The sequence below is a fragment of the Colobus angolensis genome, unplaced genomic scaffold (assembly GCF_000951035.1).
Source record: "Colobus angolensis palliatus isolate OR3802 unplaced genomic scaffold, Cang.pa_1.0 Scaffold185, whole genome shotgun sequence".
NCBI lineage: Eukaryota > Metazoa > Chordata > Mammalia > Primates > Cercopithecidae > Colobus > Colobus angolensis.
The window spans coordinates 1,129,770-1,143,501 of NW_012114988.1; the positions used below are offsets into that span (position 1 = coordinate 1,129,770).

General features: G+C 42.6%; 1 protein-coding gene across 1 annotated transcript in view; it reads right to left on the bottom strand.

Moving 5' to 3' along the window:
• DNAJC16 (DnaJ (Hsp40) homolog, subfamily C, member 16) overlaps positions 1-13,732 on the bottom strand; it is a 46,049-nt gene that overhangs the window by 18,050 nt on the left and 14,267 nt on the right. The window contains exons 5-7 of the mRNA XM_011939947.1: positions 8,592-8,776; positions 5,967-6,071; positions 4,391-4,549 (exon numbers count right to left, since the gene is read on the bottom strand). Coding sequence (XP_011795337.1) covers positions 4,391-4,549; positions 5,967-6,071; positions 8,592-8,776 — 449 coding nt within the window. The remainder of the gene's footprint in view (positions 1-4,390; positions 4,550-5,966; positions 6,072-8,591; positions 8,777-13,732) is intronic.

The following is a 13,732-nucleotide window of genomic DNA, read 5'->3' on the forward strand; positions in this document are numbered from 1 at the left end:
AGTCCCAGCTACTCGGGAGGCTGAGGCAGGAGAATCGCTTGAACCCAGGAGGCAGAGGTTGCAGTGAGCAGATGGAGCTGCAGTGAGCCGAGGCTGTGCCAGTGCACTCCAGCCTGAGTGACAGAGTGAGATCCTCTAAAAAACAGAAAAAACACACACTTGGATGAACCAATCTCATAAGAAAATTTTGAGAAGCTGTCATGATGGCCAATACAAATTTTTCGAAATTCTAATGTTCTTGGAAGACTGAATTTTATCCCTGGCAATAAATACCACCAGCTGTTTGCTTTAAAGTGCCACATCACTTCATCCATTTTTGAGAAAATGTCTGCCAAATTCCCAAGTCTAAATGACCACAGTTCTCTGTCATTTTTCCAAGTAAAAATGATGGTTCCATTAAGAAAAGTGGAAAGGGAGGCACTTGTCTTTAGGACATCTGTACTTTGTTGTGCAGCAGGACGGCTTTATGCACACTTCCCGTCTCATCACATAGAATATTAAATCTATCAAAAAGACATGTACTCAAGGGTTAAGGTTTAATAAAATTAACACTTCTTACTGCTTCATCAAGGATATAAGGTGAGGTTGGGCACGGGGGCTCATGCCTGTAATCCCACCACTTTGGGAGACTGAGGTGGGCAGATTACCTGAGGTCAGGAATTCAAGAACAGCCTGGCCAACATAGTGAAACTCTATCTTTACTAAAAATACAAAAATTAGCTGGGCATGGTGGCAGGTGCCTGTAATCCCAGCAACTTGGGAGGCTGAGGCAGGAGAACTGCTTGAACCCGGGAGGCGGAGGTTACAGTGAGCCGAGATCATGCCACTGCACTCCAGCCTGGGCGACAGAGTGAGATTCTGTCTTAAAAAACAAAAGAAAACAAAATATATAAAGTGAATCTGGTGGTGTTTGTTTTTGCTGCGAGTGATTAGGGGTGAAGCACACAGTGATGATAGGTGGCCTAGTGCCCGGCCTGGATTCATGCACTGTCGCTGGCAGCTTCACCCACTATTGCTTTGGCACCATTGGTGCAAATGTCAACACAGTGAAAAAGGCAAATCATGTCTTGATATGATCTCACAGACTTCTTCTTGAAGGATCTTTGAGAATCCCCAGGAGTCTATGAACCACATTCTAAAAACTGTTGTCCTAGAGAATTCTGTGCTTAGGTAGTGATATTCATTGCAACACTATTCCTCAAAGCCCCCAGTGTCCATCAACAGAAGAATGATTCAATAAATCATAATGGCCATAAATACCATAATAGCAATGACAACAAATTACATAGAGCAACAGGAAACCACTGGTGCTACTAGCGGTCATTAAGCCACCTGCTGTTGGGAAAATTGAGTTTGTTAAGCATACACTTGATATCCACAGAGAGCAGGTTGGTAAAGCAGCCATTCTACCAGTAGTTTTGTAAATGTATTTGATTTACAATTTTCCCCAGGGGATAAATAAATATAATTCTCAGAACTATAAACTGTTCCTAAAAACCAATTAAGGAAATCCTCATCCATTAACGCTGGATTGAGATGATCTTCTCTTTTCTATTCGGACACTGGTATTTGTTTTCTTCCTGACTCACAGCACCTTCTCGTCTCCATCAGGAACCCCCTTGTCTTATGTGCTGGTGGCTGTTCTGAGTTTTGTCCTTGGCCTTCTTCTGGCCTTACTTTACATACAGCAGTCGTCCCTTAACTGCAGAGGATACATTCCAAGGCCCCCAGTGGGTGCCTGAAACCACATAGTACTGGGTGCCTGAAACCACACAGTACTGAACTCTATACATACTGTTTTTCTCCTATACACATACCTATGACAAAGTTTATCAATTAGGCACAGCAAGAGATTAACAACAATAACTAATATTAAAATAGAACAGTTCTAACAACATACTGCAATAAAGCGATGTGAACATGGTCCCCCTCACTCAAAACATCTTATTGCACTGTAGTCGCCTATGTTTTGGACCTGGTTGACTGTGGGTAACTGAAACCTCAGAAAGCGAATAAGGGGTAAGGGGGGTAGATCAGGGGAGACTACAGTGTTATGCCAGGAAGATCTTACCCTACTCAGGACTTCAACCACTAACCATTTACTGATGATCCACCAGTTTCTATCCTCAGCCTGTATACCTTTCTTAAGATCTCGATTCCTATACCCAACTGTAAAAAGGACTTCTCCCCTTCTATTTCCTACAGGCAGCTCTAATTCAATACGTCCATAGCCAAAGTTCTCATCTTCCTAAACCTGCTCTCCTTTCTTTACAATCCACTTTCCCATCTGGTTTCCATGGTTTCAGGTACCCTTTTTCTGTGTTCACAGGACACCTGAGCTGCCATTAGAGTGGATGGTTAGGTCTCTCTCCTCCCGACTGAGATGCTTGAGGGCAAAGACTAACTCTGGATGTCAGAGCTGGCTCTGTGTTTGCTACACAGCAGGCAGGCAATGAAATGTTTATTGAATGAATTAAATAAAGAATTTTATAAAACTTCTTTCTAGCCTTCCTTAGGAGGACAGTCAAAATGTCCTTGTAGGCCGGGCGCAGCGACTCAAGCCTGTAATCCCAGCACTTTGGGAGGCGGAGACGGGCGGATCACGAGGTCAGGAGATCAAGACCAGCCTGGCTAACCCGGTGAAACCCCGTCTCTACTAAAAAATACAAAAAACTAGCCGGGCGCGGTGGCGGGCGCCTGTAGTCCCAGCTACTCGGGAGGCTGAGGCAGGAGAATGGCATAAACCCGGGAGGGGGAGCTTGCAGTGAACTGAGATCCGGCCACTGCACTCCAGCCCGGGTGACAGAGCGAGAGTCCGTCTCAAAAAAAAAAAAAAAAAAAAAAAAAAACCCACAAAATGTTCTTGTAAATAAAATATGTTCATTATACGGATTTTGAGAAACACAAAGATTAAATTGATATATAATTTTACCATCGACAGATGATCACTACTAATGCTTTCCAGTATTTTTTTCTTTTTCTTTTTTTCACTTCTTTTGAGAACATTGGTAGCAATATTTCCAGTTCTTCCTATGCATACACAGGTATTCATGTTATAAAATTGAGATCTGTGTTTAAATTGTATAAATAATTTTGCATCCTGGTTGCTTTTTAACATTATGCAATGAAAATTATCCCTATCATGAAGTATTCTTGAAATTGACACTTTAAATGGCTCTATAATATTCCCTTTATGGGATGTACTAATAATTATCCTAGTTGTCCTACTGTTGGATACTTACATTTCCCCCCCCCGTTTTCACTATTATGAAAATTGCTTAATATCTTTAGATGTTAAGTCTTTGTTTGAGTTCCTATTCCCTTAGTATAGATTCCTGAAAGATGGTCTCACCTCCCTTAGGTCTTTGTTTAAGCCCTCAATGAGGCCCTTCTAGGCAATTCTGCCTTAAAACAGCAACCCTTCTCCCCTAATACTCCCCATTCCTCTTTCCTGCTTTATCTTTCTTCTCAGCACTGATCACTACATAACGAATGATAACAGACTATATTATACTGTTGGTTTGTCTTTCCCAGTAGGACACAGGACAGGGAATTCTGTTGATCTTATTCAGTGCTGTACTCCTGCACCCAGAACAGTGTTTGGCACACAATACTCAGGTTTACTCATGAATTTAGGTGATTAATACAATATTACCAAATTCCTTTTCTGAAAGCCTACTTCCTCTAGCAAGATAGTACTTGTTTCTGTACACCCTCAACAGTACTATTTTAACTTAAAAAATCTTTGACAGTTGGATGGGTGAAAAAAGGTTAATGTTCTCAGATTACTCATGACATTTAATTTTTAAAAATGGTTATTAGTCATTTGAATCTCTTCTCAGAATTTTGTGTTGATTTTCTTGATTAAAGCTCTTTAGAAATTAAAAATATCAATACTTTAATATTTGTTGTAAATATTTCCCCAGTTTTTTAACTTTACATTTTAAAGTATTTACATGAAAACCTAAAACTGAGAGTCGTTATTAAAATTTTCCAAGATTTTTTTCCCCAATGCTTTTTTTTAACCCTTTTCCACCTTAAGATCAGATAAATATTCATCTGTACATTCTCTCCGTTTGTGGTTTCTTCTTATTCCTTCTTATTACTGTTTTACATTTAACTTTTAAATTCATTTTGTAAAAAGAGTATTGGTTTTCCAACAGGAGCCCTTTAAAGGTGTTAAAATTTTTAAATGTTTTAAATTAAAAATTTTAAAGCAAATGGTACCAAGTTAGATAAAAAAAATTCATTAAAAAATGTTGTGCATCTGAAGGAAGAGACTGAAAACTCATTGATCCTTCACCCACTTTGTTCAATCTTGCTGCTTATTTACGTAAAATCTTGGGATACAACGTGAAGAAAATCTTAAACCAAGGTGACCCTTACGTACCTGGATAACATCAGCAGGCTTGTTTATATGTTCTTTAAAGATCAAGAGGGTGGGGGTGTAGACATTGATGTTGTACCGTCTCGTCATCTCTTCCGTTCCTCTCAAACCCACATATACATATCCAAATGTTAAATAATCTTTGTATGCAAAGGCAGTCAACTGTTAGAGCGTAATAGAGAGGAAGAAAATAAAACTACAGCAAAGATGTAAATGACAAATCAAGTAGGGCTTTTCACATCACTGAGCAGAGAGACGGATGCCAGCTTATACAGCTCCACTAGGTCTTCTGTATCCTTGTATACTTTCAGGAATGCTATGGTATTCCATGTGCAAAAACTGTACCAACAAGGTAAACAGAAATAATTCCCTTCTTTTTCATAGTTAAGGCAAAATCATCACCTTGAAATCTGTACTGGTCAGGAGGCATTAGTCTGGGGATTACCTGTACTGTAATTAGGTAAGATGGCAGTGACCATGCCACTGGTCAGGACACCTTCCTCTGCCATCTCATGTCACAGTGACACAAGAGGTAGTGGGGAGTATAGGTAGGCTGGGAGTATAGTGGGGGAATCATTCAGAAGGCAGGTCTGAAGTCAAAGGGAATCGCACTCACCGTGCTGTAGTGAGAACTTGGGTGGGTTATGACTGCTCTAAGCCTCAGTATCTTGGTCTATGGAAACAGGGATAGTGGCTAGGCGTGGTGGCTCACGCCTTTAATCCCAGCACTTTGGGAGGCCAAGGTAGGCGGATCACTTGAGGTCAGGAGTACAAGACCAGCCCGGCCAACAAGGTGAAACCCCATCTCTACTAAAACATAAAAATTAGCCAGGCGTGGTGGTGTGTGCCTGTAGTCCCAGCTACTCGGGAGGCAGAGGTGAAAGAATTACTCGAACTCAGGAGGCAGAGGTTGCAGTGAGTCTAGATCACGCCACTGCACTCCAGCATGGTCGACAGAGTGAGACTCGGTCTCAAAAAAAAAAAAAAAAAAAAAGCCCAGTGTGGTGGCTCACGCCTGTAATCCCAGCACTTTGGGAGGCTGAGGCAGGTGGGTCATGAGGTCAGGAGTTCGAGACCAGCCTGGCCAACATGGTGAAACCCTGTCTCTACTAAAAATACAAAAATTAGCTGGGTATGGTGGTGCGTACCTGTAGTCCCAGCTACTCGGAAGGCAGAGGCAGAAGAATCGCTTGAACCCAGGAGGTGGAGGCTGCAGTGAGCCGAGATCACGCCACTGCACTCCAGCCTGGGCAACAGAGTGAAACTCCGTCTCAAAAAAAAGAAAAGAAAAAAAAAACCCAACAGAAACAGGGATAGTATCTCCATCACTGGGTTCTTCTGAGGATTACATGATATGTGCATAGAAAGCACTAGCACAGTAACTGGCATTAGTCAGTACCGAATGCATGATGGTTAAGTAAAATTTCTGGTCTTCAAACATTTCTCATGGAAGAAACTGTTTCTTACAAAAAAGACAAATAGGCTATAAGTTCCAATTCAGAGATTACTTTCTGCTAAAAAAAAAAGAAAAGAAAAGAAAAGAAAAGAAAAGAAACCATTACCCCAGCATAGAAAGTACCTTGTATAACAGTGGCACAATGGGCGTTTGGTCAAACAGAAGGACATGAGGCTTATTCTCTTGCTGCCAGCCAGAGAGGAATCTGATGTAATTTTTATTTGTAACCTTAAATTGAAAATAGAATGTTAGTCTCAATATTTAATTCTTAACAATTGTATTATACTCCAGTCAGGAGAAAATAAATCAAGTAAGTGTAAAAGATTGCAAAAAAATAAAAATGCAGACAACTAATCTTTTTGTCTTCATTTGGCTAAAACTATTAAAAGAATGGTGATATTGATTTCATATTTTCATTGAACTCTTACAGACTGAAATCATAATCCTGTCTGAAACAATTACTGACCATATTATAAAAATTGAGTTTCCAGAGTTGGTTCTCGCTTAATTATAGAGTATACTTCTTAATACACTAGCCAGCAGAAGATAATGCAACACTGCCCCTTTCAATATCTGTCTATCTATCTAGATATCTATCTATCTATCTATCTATCATCATTATCTATCAGGCCTCAGTCTCCCATCTATCTGTCTATCATGCCTCAGTCTCCCAGCTTGCCCCTCACCCGTTTTTTTTCTGAGACAGGGTCTTGCTTTGTTGCCCAGGCTAGGGTGCAGTGGCAAGATCATGGCTCATTGCACCCTCAACCTCCCAGACCTCCCAGGATCAAGTGATCCTCTCATCTCAGCCTCCTGAATAGCTGGGACTACAGGCACAAGGCACCATGCCTGGCTAATGTTTGCATTTTTTGTAGAGATTGGGTCTTAGTATGTCGCCCAGGCTGGTCTTGAACTTATGGACTCAAGTGATCCTCACACCTCAGCCTCCCAAAATGCTGGGATTACAGGCGTGAGCCACTACTCTAGGCCAGCTTGCTCTTTTTAAACGGCTTAAATAAAAATAAGGTGGTCCACCCCCTATACCTTACATAATTTCATTTATTGTTATCTGAATTGTTACTTTCCCCCGTTGATATCTTAAAATATTCCTACTGAGAGAAGAAATTAAAAACATGAAAAATTATCTAGCTAGAAATTTTTCATAGTCGTTAAAAAAAGTTTATCTTTCCATACTGCATCTAGAATGATTTAAATAAAACTCAAATTTGATCATTTCACTCCTCTGCTCAAACCCCTACAATAGCTCCATCACCCACGGGCCAAGGCCCAAGTTCCTGAAAGGAGCATGGAGGTGTTCTGAGGCCCTCACAGGGAGATTCCTAATAACCTCTCTAACCCCCTCAACCCCCTCCTCTGCTGCTCACCAGTGAAACTTCTTACAAAGCAGGCTATTTCACGTCTCCGATTTCTGCCTGCCTGCAACCCAACCCAGTCCAACGGTCACTTCTGCCAGGAAGCCTTTCCCAACTCATTAGGATGGGCTCCAACATACTGGAAATAACCATCCGCTTGGGAGCTGCTTGAAACGGCTACATTAATCTATACCAGGCACAGAATAGGTATTTTATATAAATGTTTGAGGATCTATCAGGACAATCTATTATCATTTTAGAAGCCTACAATACTCTCTGACCTTTTAACTCCAACAAATATTTCTTCTATAGATAATGATCCCAGCAGGACAGTCTAGGAATAGCACATGTAGAAATATGATGAAAATTTTTTATGTTCACATTCCCTGGTATTAAGAGAATGAATTATTTAAAGCAAAATGAGAGTCCTTTCCTAGTTACTTTGATCCCTAACTTAAGATATTGAAAAAAATATATTAGGTGCTTAAATACGGAAACAATAAACCAATGTGAACTTTATCTGGCTTCTTTATTTCAACCTTTTTTTTTTTTTTTTTTTTTTTTTTGAGACAGAGTCTCGCTCTGTCTCCCGGGCTGGAGTGCAGTGGCCGGATCTCAGCTCACTGCAAGCTCTGCCTCCCAGGTTCACGCCATTCTCCGGCCTCAGCCTCCCGAGTAGCTGGGACTACAGGCGCCCGCCACCTCGCCCGGCTAGTTTTTTGTATTTTTTAGTAGAGACGGGGTTTCACCGTGTTAGCCAGGATGGTCTCGATCTCCTGACCTCGTGATCCACCCGTCTCGGCCTCCCAAAGTGCTGGGATTACAGGCTTGAGCCACCGCGCCCGGCCCTATTTCAACCTTTTCTTTGTGAAATTCATTCATATTATTGTCACTGTAAGTTTCTGAAGTTTCAAAAATAATATTTGATTTCATGGAATCTGGCATTTTCCACAGATACGATCGTTAAACACATAACCAAACACAACTAAATTTGAATAAAGACAAATATCTTCACATGAACAAATTTATGAGCCGGAAAGAAAGCCCGAATTCTTTCTAACATGTGATTTAATTTTTTTGTTTAGAAAATAGGGGTCATTTTAGGCTCAGATTCCTATGACAGCGTAAGATCTGCAAGATGGTTATTAATAGGAATTAATTCTTCCAGTCTCTGTACTTCATGTTTCAATTTTTAGTCTCCTACAGACTTCACTTACATGATTTAGTTTGAGTAGTTAATCAATTAATATGTGTCTTGCCTTCCTCACAATGAAGCTCAGGTTTGAGAGGACTACAGAAAATGTTCTGGGCAATTAACAGTCCTAAGTACCTCTTAAACTACTTCTCAGTCACGTTTTCCTTGACAGGTACTTACTTTCTCCACCAAGTTCCCTGGAAGAAGACTTTCTACAAATTGTCGCAGATTTTCACGGACAACTGCATTGTGGAAGAAGGAGATTTTCCCGTTAATAATTCCTAGGATAGAGGGCGTGCTGTGTGCCCCCAGGTGATGCGCCAGGCGTCTCTCATACCCAGCATGGACCACGCCAATTCCTACACCTGAAAAGAATGGAAGATTCAAGTGAAGCCTTTTTATGTCTCCATGGCAGCTGGGAAAAGTGCTAAGTAATTTTTTGGTGTGAAATTGAAATCCCGACCTCATAGGAAATGTCTTTCCTAATAGACTGTCTAGCTAGCATTCTTTCGCTGCTGGAATTCTAGATTGGTTCAGTTTTTCTGCAGAGCAATCTGGCAATATGTAAGAAGAGTTACAAATGTGTGTGTGTGTGTGTATGCATATACATAAAACAAAGTGGGATCATCTGATACTTATTTCACTTAATACTTGAACAACTTTTCTTGCTCTTTCATCCAACCATATATTTGGAGGGCCAGTTACTCTGCTAACACTGGAGACACATTCAGTATTAAAGGCCAATAAATGTACATTTTCTTTTGGATGTGTACTAGACTTTTTAAGCTTAACATTTCCAAACACGAACCCCTAATCTCCTCCCACAGACCTGTCCTACCCACGCCTTTGCCATTTCAGTTGATGACAGCTCCATCCTTCCACTTACTCAGGGCAAAAACCATAAGAGTCATCTTTGGCTTCTCTTATTTGTTGCACCCCACATCCAATCTGTCCGCAAGTCTTGTTGCTTTTCTCTTTAGAAAATGTCTGGAATTCAACTGTTTTTCATCACTTTCATTATATGCCCTGCTCTGAGTCATCATTATCTCTCCTGCCTATGTTGCTGCAATAATATCCTAAATGCTCTCCCCCTATTTCTCCCTGTCTCCTGACAGTCTGTTCTTAACATAGCAGCCAGGCTGCTCCTTCTAAAACATAAAAATGGATCACATCACTCCTCTGCCCAAACCCTGCAAAGACCCATTTCAGTTGGAATAAAATGCACAAACCTCACAGAGGCCAACAAGATCCTTTGTGTTTGGCCCCTGGTTCCCCATGCTCTCTTTCTTCTTCCACTCCTTCATCAGCCTGCCCCAGTCCCCAGCGTCCTTGCTGTGTTCTGAAGACAGTGGATGCTCCTGCCTCGGGGCCTTGACACTGGCTGTTCCCTCAGCCTGAAGTGTGCATCTCCCTGACTTCTGCGTAGCTGACTTCTTTACCAACTTCAAGGCTGAATGCAGCCTACCTTGGCACCATATTTAAAACGGTACTCCCCACACTCAGCGTCCATACACAACCTGCTCATTTCATTTCTTCTGCAGTGTTTACCATCTTCTAAGGTACCACCCACTTACCTTCTGTCAATTGTTTATTGTCTGTCTCCCCTTCTAGAATGCAAGCCTCATGAAGCTAGGGATCCCTGTGTAGTCCACTGATGTATCCCCAGCACCAGACCAGAGCCTGGCACTTAGTAGGAAGGAGCTCACTGAAACTGGGCCATTAATCTATTTAACCCAGAGCCTGGGACATAGTAGGAGCTCACTAAAACTGAGCCAACAATCTATTTAATTCATTCTTTATTGTTGCACATTGAAGTTGTAAGAGAGGAAAAACTAAACTTTTTCCTACTCACACTCGACACAATGCTGTCCCTGACACTCATTGTTTAAGAGAGGGGGTCTCACTATGTTGCCCAGGCTGGTCTCAAACTCCTGGGCTCAAGGGATCTTCCTGCCTCAGCCACCTGAGTAGCTGGGATTCCAGACACGTGCCACTATGCCCAACTCAATGCTTCCCTGTTGACACCACATGCTGTGGGGGTGGGGGTTCCCCATAAATCCTCCAGCAGACACCAACTGGGTATCAACTCAGTTCTGACACTATCTACCCAGAGACAGCGTCAGGCCCCACAGGTCAAGGGTTCAGTCCCGTAAGACTGCTCCCACTTCAGATGCCAGAAGTCCCAGGTTGTGTCCTGTACTTCTGACCAACTGGCTATAAATCAAAGGGTCCCATGACCCTCCTTGGGTTCAACTAATTTGCTCGAGTTGCTCACAGAACTCAGGAGAACATTTCTTATGGTTACTCATTAGGTATAAGGGATATTACAGAGGAGACAGATGATCAGCCAAAAGGAAGAGAGGCACATGGTAAGGTATATGGAAGGGTGGGAGCATCCTGCCCTCCCAGGGCTCGCCACCCTCCAGGCACCTTCATGTGTTCAGTCCCCTGGGAACTCTCAAACCCAGTAGTTGAGGGATTAGGGATTTTATATATATATATATGTTCATGTTTTTGCCCAGTAAATGTGAGGCTAGGACACCCCAGGTGAGGCTCCTTACTCAAACGCCTCTCCCATGGGGGAGGATGTCTGGGCCCTCTACTGTAGGCTCGGCTGAGGGGAGGTGGTGTAGGCTGAGCCCACCCCCCAGGAAACCGAGCCAGAGTTCAGGGAATTTTATGAAGGCTTCATGATGCAGGCGTGATACATTATTAACTCAATCTCCAGGCCCTCTCCTCTTTCTGGAGGATGAGGGTGAAACTTTCAAAACTTCTAATCATGGTTTTGTCTTTCTGGTGACCAGCTCCCACACAGAGGCCCACTAAGAGTGGCCTAAGTAGAACAAAAGATGGTCCCATCCTGCAGGAAATTCCAAGGATTAGGAGCTCCATGTCAGGAATCAGAGTCAAAGATCAAATATGAGAGCAACAGATTCTCGTAGCACCCCTACTGATCAGGCAATCTCAAGGGTTTTAGGAGATCTGTGCCAGGAACTGGGAACAAACACCAAAACATACATATATTTCTTATTACAAAGCACAATATTAAAAGTTGCTTTTAGCCTAATTCTTAACATTATAAGGGAAGTTGACAGGCATCCTAGTACATCTTTGTACACACATCTTTGTGCTCTTGTGTGCTTATTTTCTAATTAGTAAAACGAAATTGCTCAGTAAATGGTAGGGATCCCAAACTTAATGTTTTCAAATTGCTAAGCAGACTAAACCAAGCTCTCTGTAGGCTACCTGACCGTGACTGTTGCAGTTTCTCAAGGGCAGGAAAGCAGGAGCCTTAGGCATTGTATAGTCCATTTCCCTCATTTTACAGATACAGAGAGAGGTTCAGAGAGGTAAAGTGACTTATCCCAGGTTGCAGAGCTGACAAAATTGCAGAACAAGAATCCAAACTGGATTCTTCTCTAGAGCCAAGTACAGTACACTATATCACACTGCAGTCATTAAAAATAACTATGGAACAATGTCAATAAATGGAAGTGCAGAGAGAATTATATGAGCAGAAGAAAGAAAAAGAATAAAGCAGGCACATACACTGGGAGATTTGGTCATTCGTAAAGACAGAAGAGACATCACCTAGGGAGGTCAAGTGGCTATAAGACAAAGGCCCACGGGAGAGATTACCATTTCTTGAGTGCCTTCTTTATCACACCTCGGGCTTAATATACATCATACTTTTCGTACTCACAACCACTCTGCAAGGTAAGTATTGCTACCTTTATGGCTGAGGAAACTGAAGCTGGGGGAGGGAGAGGCATCATGGTTTGTGTGCAGTGGAACCAGGATCTGAATTTAGTTCCAGCTGACCACAAAGCCTGGACTTCTTACTGCCTCCAGTGACCACTTCTGCCCCAGGTTCTGAACATTACAGGGATCAATTTCTGAGAGACTGACTCACCCTAAATGACCTTACCAGGGATTGCTATATAGATTGAATGCCAATTTATGAACTGATCCTGGGAAGTATGCCTTTCTAGTAACTGTGCCATTCAGTATACTTTCTACCACACCGAGCGCACACAGAAACCTGAATTAGAAACTGACAAGTTGGCTGGGTACAGTGGTTCATGCCTGTAATACCAGTGCTTTGGGAGGCTGAGGCTGGAGGATCGCTTGTGACCAGGAGTTTAAGACCAGCCTTCACCATCTCTTTCCTGTCTCCTGGAGTTTAAGACCAATCTTTACCATCTCTATTTCACCTATAAGGAAATCGAGACATGGAGAGGTGAAGTAACTTGCCCAGGTTGACACAGTTGGCAAGTGACAGTGGTGGGATTTGAACCCAGGAGGTCTGGCTCCGGGCTCTGTGACGATTAACGTGATAAGTCTAAAAAAAAGTTAGCTGGGCATGGCGGTGTGTGCCTCTAGTCCTAGCTACTTGGGAGGCTGTGGCTGGAGGAATAGAAAAAAGAATGACAAATATTTGGTGTTTTAAATTTGTGGTTTTTTCTTTTTTCTTTTTTTTTGAGACGGAGTCTCATTCTGTCACCCAGGACAGAGGGCAGTGGCGCGATCTCGGGTCACTGCAACCTCTGCCTCCCCGGTTCAAGCAATTCTCCTGTCTCAGCCTCCCCAGTAGCTGGGATTACAGGCACACACCACCATGCCCGGTTAATTTTTGTATTTTTAGTAGAGACAGGGTTTCACCATATTGGTCAGGCTGGTCTCAAACTCCTGACCTCAGGTGATCCACCTGCCTTGGCTTCCCAAATTGCTGGGATTACAGGCGTGAGGCGACATGCCCAGCCACTTTATTTTATTTTATTTTTTGAGACAGAGTTTTGCTCTGTCGCCCAGGCTGGAGTGCCACTTTATTTTATTTTTTTTGAGACAGAGTTTTGCTCTGTCGCCCAGGCTGGAGTGCAGTGACTCAATCTTGGCTCACTGCAACCTCCACTTCCTGGGTTCAAGCAATTCTCCCGCTTCAGCCTCCCGAGTAGCTGAGATTACAGGCATGCGCCACCACACCTGGCTAAGTTGTGTATTTTCAGCAGAGACAGAATTTCACCATGTTGGCCAGGCTGGTCTCGAACTCCTGACCTCAAGTGATCTGTGCATCTCAGCCTATCGGAGTGCTATGATTGCAGGCATGAGCCACCATGCCTGGCCAATTTGTAGTATTTTTCTTCCTGAAAAGATATTTAAAGACAGGTGCAGTGGCATGCACCTCTAATCTCAGCTACTTGGAGTTGGAAGCAGCAGGATTGCTTAAGCCCAAGAGGTTGAGGTTGCAGTGAGCCATGATTGTGCCATTACACCCTGGCCTGGGCAAAAGAATGACATCTCTTAAAAGAAAAAAAAAAAAA